The following is a 7,156-nucleotide window of genomic DNA, read 5'->3' as shown; positions in this document are numbered from 1 at the left end:
CTTGGATAATTCTGAGTATTAGAGATTTGAATTCCCTATCAGGTAGTTCTAGTGCCTTTTCTTCTACTGGAAAGTCATCTGGTGTTTTATTTTGGACGCCTACCAGAGCCATCCTGTCCTGTTTTTGTAATTTTGTTTTGATATTGTCTGCTGTCTTCGGGGCATTCAGTAGTTATTTTTCTCATTTATTGATTCTAGATTTGTTTGTTTTGTCCTTTTTTTTTTTTTTTCTTTTTTAAATTTGGCTATGTCTGAGTAGGCGGGCTGTGTGTTCTTTGTTGTTTGTTCGTCTGTGGGCACGATGCTTTTCTCCTTCTCCAACTAGCAGGGTCAGTCACTCAGATATGGTTACAGCAGGGCAGGTCTAGCTGAAGAGGAGCTGCTGGGATGGGTTGATTACCAGGGCGGGTCGGTAATCAGTGCAGGGCAGGATCCGGTAGGCCATGCTTGTGCTGCTTGGTGGTGTGATGTTAAGCGCACAGTGCGGGTACGCAGAATGGAGGGGGGATATTGTGATGTGTGGAGCTGAGATGGGTATGGTAGAGAAGAGAGAGGTACAGGAGCCAAAAACATACAAACAAAAAAGAGTGCTAAGCGAGCTTACCATTGGAGTGGAGAGATGAGAGACTATGAAATGGAGAAAAACAAAAAGGGGAAGAAGAAGAGAAAAAGAAAAGAATGAATAAATAAAAATTAGAAAAAAAAAGAACAGCAAAGCTCCCAGTTATCCCACCAGTGCGGCTACGAGGTCTGGAGAAGTTGTTCCCAGGTGTTGAAGTACAGCCTGGCTGGGAGGCATAGAGATATTCAGCGCCAGGTATTCAGGGGACAGGAAGAGAAGGAAGGTATAGAGAGATGAAGAAAGACAAAAAGGGAAAAAGAGGGAAAAGAAAACAAAACAAATTTTTTTAAAAAAGAACAAGAAAATCCCCCCCAAAAAAAGAAAAAACCAGAAGAAAGAAATGCGCTTGGGGATCCCTCTGCGTGTCTGCACAAGCTGAGGGGGTAGATCCCAAGCCACACAGCACTGCCCAGCCAGAACAGGCTCCCAACTCAGGAAAGAAAAAGAAAACAAACAATTCAAAACAAACAAACAAACAAAAAGCCCCAGGATCCCACCAGCGTGGCAGCATGGACCAGGAGGCTGTTCCACACTCGAACGGAGCTCCACAGCCCCTCAGGAAGAAGCAAAGATGGCGCATGGAGCCAGGTATTTGAATGAAAGGAGGGGGAGGTGGTGAGAGGTAAGGAAGAAATCAAAAGAAGTGGAAAAAGCAACACCAGCAACCAACAAATGGCACTCAGGGAGTCGTCCAGCGTGGACGGGTGGAATCCAAGCAGCCGGTGCTTCCCGGCCAAGAGATTGTGGCCGCGGGAAGCAGAGGAGGCTGAGTGGGGGCGAAGAAGGGTTGGGGGTGGAAAAGTGTATATTGCCAGTTACTGGTTATTCTGTCTCCTGCTGGAAGCTCCTGAAGCTGCTTTCTCCTGCCCCCTATTTGCTGGGCTCTGATAGGAGCCCAAGATGGCAGATCCGTGCTGTGTTAGCTGATAGGGGATCTCTGCATGTATGTCCTCACTCTCTGTTCTCTGTCAGTTTCTATTCCATTTGGTGCTTGGCTGAGTTCTTTATCTCTTCATTTGATGTTTAGGATTTCAGGATTGCTGTTTTCTCTGTTTGGCTTAGTTTTTCGGATCTTTGCTGTGGAGGGACAGCATGGTGCTTCTGCCTAGAGCACCATGTTGCCAGAAGTCTCAAACACAGGCATTTCTTATGAAAAAGAGTTAACTCAGAAAATAAAATCAAGAGCCTAGGGTGTGGAGCCAAGAGCCAAGGAGAAACATTTCTAGGAAGCAGATCTGGGCCCTAATCAAGAATCTGGTGACTTGTATCTGACTTAATTTCAGGATTAGTATGGACCAGTGACCACTGCTTGGTGGTGTGATGTTAAGCACACAGTGCATGTAGGCAGGATGGAGGGGGGAGACTGTGATGTGTAGAACTAAGACGGGTATGGTAGAGAGGAGAGAGGAACAGGAGCCAAAAATATACAAACAAACAAAAAAGAGTGCTAGGGGAGATTACCTTTTTAATTAGTGGGAGTGTCTATGGCAGTTATCTGTCTCTGTCTCACCATTGTATGTTGAGTGTGTTGTTCACAGGTCTGAACACGAAAAGAAAGCATACTGAGCAGCCATACTGCACCTGAGAAGCCTCATCCTTATCTGGAGCTGACTTAGATAACAAGATCCTGAACTTCAAGCTGATGCCTTAATGGAATGAAACTTTGAGGCTCTTGGGAAGAAGGTGAGTGTATTTTGCATATGGGAAGGATATGAATTGTAGTCAGTGGCGTTTCATGAATGCTTCTCCTCATGTTAAGAGACAGACTATAATTCTCCTCTCCTTGAATCTGGGCCAGCCTTAATGACTCCCTTGATCAATAGAATGCAGCAGAAATGAATGTTCTGGGATTTCCAAGGCTAAGTCTTAAGAATCCTACCAGACTTCCTTTTGGGCCTCTTGGAATGCTCACTTTTAACAGACAGTCTCTCAGAACCCAGCTGCTGTGTTCTGAGAAGCCCAAGCCACATAGAGAGGTCATAGGTAGGCACTTCAGCTGACAGCCCCAGCTGACAACCAGCCTCAATTTCCAGGCATATTAGTGAGCTATCTTGGAGGCTGAGTTAAGTTGAACTTTCAAATGACTCCACCTCTAACTTCTATCAGCAACCACATGACAGACCCCAAATGAGAACCACCAAATGAGCCCAGTCTACCTACAGAACCATGAGAAATAATAAATTTATGTTTTAAGCCACCAGGTATTGGGGTGGTTTGTTAGGGAGCAATAGATAACAAAAACAGCGTCTCAGAATCACTGAATCAAAACCCCAACTGCCTACCCTAGACTTCCTGTTGTGTGAGACTTCAAACACAATTTATTTAAACCACTGTTAGTCAGGTTTACAGTAGCTTATAACTTAGTACATCCCTAACTAGTAGAAAACCAAAACCAAACCCGTTGCAATCAAGCCGATTCTGACTCATAACAACCCATAGCACAGAGTAGAACTGCCCCATAGGGTTTCCAAGAAGCACCTAGTAGGATTCGAACTGTCAACCTTTTGGTTAGCAGCCCTAGGTCTTAACCACTCCACCACCAGCGTTTCCTGACTAGTAGAGAATTTGATAACTAGTGGGATCCATCCATAAAAAAGAACCTAAAATGTTGAACTGACTGAATGGAAAAAAGAAGGCAATAAAATATGAGGCTCTAAGCTTTGCAGGCTGGAAAGCTGGTGAACCTTGTTATGAGATGGCAAAGCACTTGGTCAAACAGTCCTCTGTGTACCTAGGCTATAGTTTTAGGGAAAATGGTAGAATGTTGACATGAGCTGACACCTTGTAGCTTTCAGCAAAGACCAACAGGAGAGGAATGAACTCAGACTAGAACTAGCCAATCTGAAAGCAGATATTAAAAGAAATACAGCTGTGGAAAAAAAAAAAAAGAGAGGGAGAACAAAAAGGTATACTGCCAATGGTCTGAAAACTTACAAGAAGTTCTTATAATGAAGGCTTGCAGCACTGATTAGACACACTCGTGTCTCTTGAGCAGATCCTAGAATAACTCATGGCTCACCATATTCAATGTCAAGGTCTGTCCTTTCTCCTTTGTTAAAATTGTAATTTTCTCTTTTTAGGTAATGATAGTGTTGGTATATGGTATTTGCCTTTTTAAATATTTTTTATTTGGTAAAATCAAATGTTAGCAACTTATCTCCATGTCCAGAATGTTACTTGCATTCAAAATCCCAAAGTCTGGAACCCATGGCCTTAGGGAGATTTCAGAAGGGCCCAGCAGGAGATGAGATCTAGGAGACCCTCGGTTTCCAGCATTCCAACTGAGCCAGTGAGGTTATACAACATCACTCAGCAACTACAATGTTATCTTCAAACAAAAAGTTTACTGAGTACAAAACTAGAAGGGATAGAGAGTCCTCCTGGGCCTGAAAGACCCATGGGCAGGGAGTGGAGGGCTCTGTTTCAGGATCGCTCTGTGTAGCCCTGGAAGAAGTCGTTATACATCATAGTGACGCGGGCCAGAAAAACAGTATACTCCTGGAAGTCCACCTGTTGGTGGTTGTTCTTATCCAGGTCGTCCATCAGCTTCTTCAGTCTCTCCTCATCCATCGCCGTCTAAAGAAGAGAGAAGGTGGTCATCATCAAGCTGGCCCTCACCTCCACACCACACGCACAAGCAGATACCACATGCACGCTGGCCAGTGCCCAGCTCTCCCTCCCCACTGGACAGTCGGGAAAGTGGTAGGCAGGGAGCCCCTAGGAGCTACTAAGAGGGCCTAGTGAGTGAGGCCATGTAGACATTCACTGGTGAGAGTCTCCAGCCATGCCCTGCTGGGAGTGGGGAGCATGCCAGGTCCTCTTCCAAGCACAGTATCAGCTCAGGTCTTCATAGGAACCCAATGAATAGGTATCATTGCCTCCATTTTGCTGATGAGGGAACTAAAGCTTTCTGGGGCCACTGCTGCCCCCCATCACCAGCAGGGTGAATTCAGAAAAGGCAACCTCTTTTTGTGTGTGCACGTGTGTGTTTGCTGTGTGTGTGCGCGCACACGCGTTTATCGTGGCGAAAATATACACACCAAAACATTCGCCAACAAAACTTTCACGTTTACAATTCAGTGACAATGATTACAGTTTTCACATTGTGCCAATATTATCACTATCCTTTTCCAAAAGATTCCACCACCATTAACATAAACTCAATGTCCCTCAAACAAAAACTCTGCCTTTCTCCCCTCCATATATCCCTGGTAACCATTAATAATCTTGGGTTGCTATATATTTGCTTATTTGATCTAAGTGAGATCATACGGTATTTGTCCTTTTGCGATGGACTTATTCTGCTCAGCAAAATGTTTCCAAGGTTCATCTATGTGTGGCATGCATTGAAAAGGCAAGCTCTTTTTAATGCCAGCTAACATGAAAGCAAATAAGAAAAGTTTAAACAGAAAAGAGGGGAAGGGAGAGGAGAAGGACTTGCCTCCCACTTTCAAAGCCTGAGAACTGACTTTGGGATTATCCACAAGCTGGTGTGATGAGGGACAAATGGAGAGTTGATTATATCTCTCTGCAAAATGCCCCAGCGTGCACGTCTTATCTGGATTTTTCTCTCCATACATATCTTAGCTTGGCACATAAATATGGAAAGAGAGAGAGAGAACAAGCTGTGGGATCTTAGGCCAGACATTTCCCCTCTCTGGGCTCTGGTCTGCTCAACTCTACAATGAGTGGAATGGACAGATGGACTCTGAGGACCCTGACAGCACACCTGTTCTCTAGAAGGCTGCAGAGAACAGCCATTAATAGAACGTGGGCTTCCACTTCCACTCTCGTGGGGCCGGGAAGCAGAAGTTGGTCAGGGGGAAGTCTTGGCCTCACCCTGGTGTCTACATCAGCATGAGAGGGGAGGGGAGGAGAAGGTGGAGAGAAGATATACCCTGCGCCCCACACACTCACACCCCAAGACATCACAGGCCCTCGCTCCGTCTGCAGGCCCGCCCCACTCACCCCCACACAGCTGGGCAGCTCCTTGTGCAGAAGTTCTTTCATCTCCCGCTTACTCAGCTTAAACTTGTCGCCGTCTTGGCCTGAGTACTTGTGAAAGGTGGTGACCATCACAGCCAGTGTTCGTTCCAGGGGTCTGGACATCTTGGATCTGGGGCCACAGGGGTGTCAGGTGATGGTGACACCACCGAGGCTTTGGGGGCCTCCACCCAACCTGCAGGACACACTTCTTCCGTTGGGACCCAAACTCCCTCCCCAAACTCCTTTCTGAGTGAGAAGGCAGGGGCTGTGTCTCCCCCTCAGACTGTGGCTCCTTGAGGGCAGGGGCCGTATCTCCACCTCACACTAAGTCAGAGGTTCACCACAGGCGGGGCCTCATGTCCCCTCTGCTCTCACTTGGGGCTCCCCGGGGGTAGGGCTGCCCTCTTTGAGCCTCTGTGGGAAGGGAAATGACAGAATGACCCCATTTTGACTCCTATCCGTGCAGTTCCTTCCACAGGACAGTGGGCTTTGCGTTAAGCACTGGGATCCATGGGCATCTCCGCCGTCAGCTGGTGGGGGGCTCCCTGGCTGTGGGGCAGTGGCATGGTTACAGACTAGAAGGAAGCTCACTGAGTCCTTTCCCTACTCAGACCAGGGGCTCCTAATGCCTGAGGGTGTCTCTCTCCATCTAACTGGGAACTCCCTTGGGGCAGGGCCATCTCCTCCCTCAGACTGGGCACTCTCAGAGAACATGTCTCCCCTCGCACCTGAGGCCCCTGAGTCATGGGGTGCTATCTCTATGCAGACAGGACAAGTTTCGGTAGGGTGGGGGCAACGAAACACCTCTCCCCCCAGGAAGAATCCTGGCCTTTATGGACCTAGCGATGGTAACGGGCACCCCGGGCAATCTCTAAATTTTGCCACACCCCAATTTCACAATGAATAGATGTTGACAGCGGCGCTGCATCAGCAGAGACGCCTTCCCCGCCCCCCCCCGCCCCCTCCCCCATCCAGCTGCTTCAGTCAGTCACCTTTCATATTTGTGGCGTCTCAGAATGTCATTCCACGCCCGGTCTGGCGCTTCCTTGGACTTGTGCCCAGAGGCAAGTGCCCCCTTCTGCTCCCCCCTTGCTACACGTCTGCCGGCTATCTGTTGGGATTGGAACCAAAGAAAGTACATGTCCGGTGCCCTGGGATCAGGACAGACCCTGGGGACACAAGGACAGACTTAGAGGTCATTTTTTCCAAGGCCCGGCCTCTAAGCCTGCTCGGACCAGCCTGAGAAGGTTAGGCAGGTCCCAGGGTGAGGCCAGGGAAGCTGGTGGCTGAGGCAGGGAGACCCCTGGCCCATTCCGCCAGCCCTGCCTTCACCAAGGCTGCAGAGGGCAGAAAGTGGCCGAGGGCAGAGCTATGCTGCTACTCAGGGCCGGGACCCAGGCGGGCCAAGCACTTGAGATCCCTGGCTCTTGTTCGTCAGTCCTGCTGGAGTCCAGGACTTTGCAAAGAAACAGAAACAGCCAAAAAAAAACACACCTCATACTCCAAGGCCTAGGCCCCCAAAGAAGGGTCCTTAGACTGAGATATCCA

General features: G+C 48.1%; 1 protein-coding gene across 2 annotated transcripts; it reads right to left on the bottom strand.

The window, feature by feature from the left end:
- Positions 1 to 3,676: 3,676 nt before the first annotated feature.
- On the bottom strand, positions 3,677 to 6,372 carry S100A2 (S100 calcium binding protein A2). 2 transcript variants are annotated; one of them, XM_023742617.1, is made up of 3 exons: positions 6,337 to 6,372; positions 5,591 to 5,738; positions 3,677 to 4,198 (listed from the first exon to the last, which is right to left on the bottom strand). In XM_023742617.1, exons 2-3 carry the CDS (start codon positions 5,729 to 5,731, stop codon positions 4,046 to 4,048), a joined length of 294 nt encoding a protein of 97 aa, XP_023598385.1. In that variant the 5' UTR covers positions 5,732 to 5,738; positions 6,337 to 6,372; the 3' UTR covers positions 3,677 to 4,045. The 2 variants fall into 2 exon arrangements, with proteins under 2 accessions (XP_023598385.1, XP_004388692.1); XM_004388635.2 differs by lacking the exon at positions 6,337 to 6,372 and having other exon boundaries at positions 5,591 to 5,851.
- Between the last annotated feature and the right edge of the window lie 784 nt (positions 6,373 to 7,156).

Source organism: Trichechus manatus, unplaced genomic scaffold, assembly GCF_000243295.1.
Source record: "Trichechus manatus latirostris isolate Lorelei unplaced genomic scaffold, TriManLat1.0 scaffold00213, whole genome shotgun sequence".
NCBI lineage: Eukaryota > Metazoa > Chordata > Mammalia > Sirenia > Trichechidae > Trichechus > Trichechus manatus.
The sequence above is the reverse complement of the archived record's forward strand: the minus strand, read 5'-3'. Positions and strand labels throughout refer to the sequence as shown.

Bases quoted from the DNA above. Each gene is read 5' to 3' on its own strand.
- S100A2 (XM_023742617.1), bottom strand. From the start codon at position 5,731: ATGTCCAGACCCCTGGAACGAACACTGGCTGTGATGGTCACCACCTTT. The intron at 4,199-5,590 runs GTGAGTGGGGCG...TCTCTTCTTTAG, and splicing joins AGCTGCCCAGCTGTGTGGGG to ACGGCGATGGATGAGGAGAG.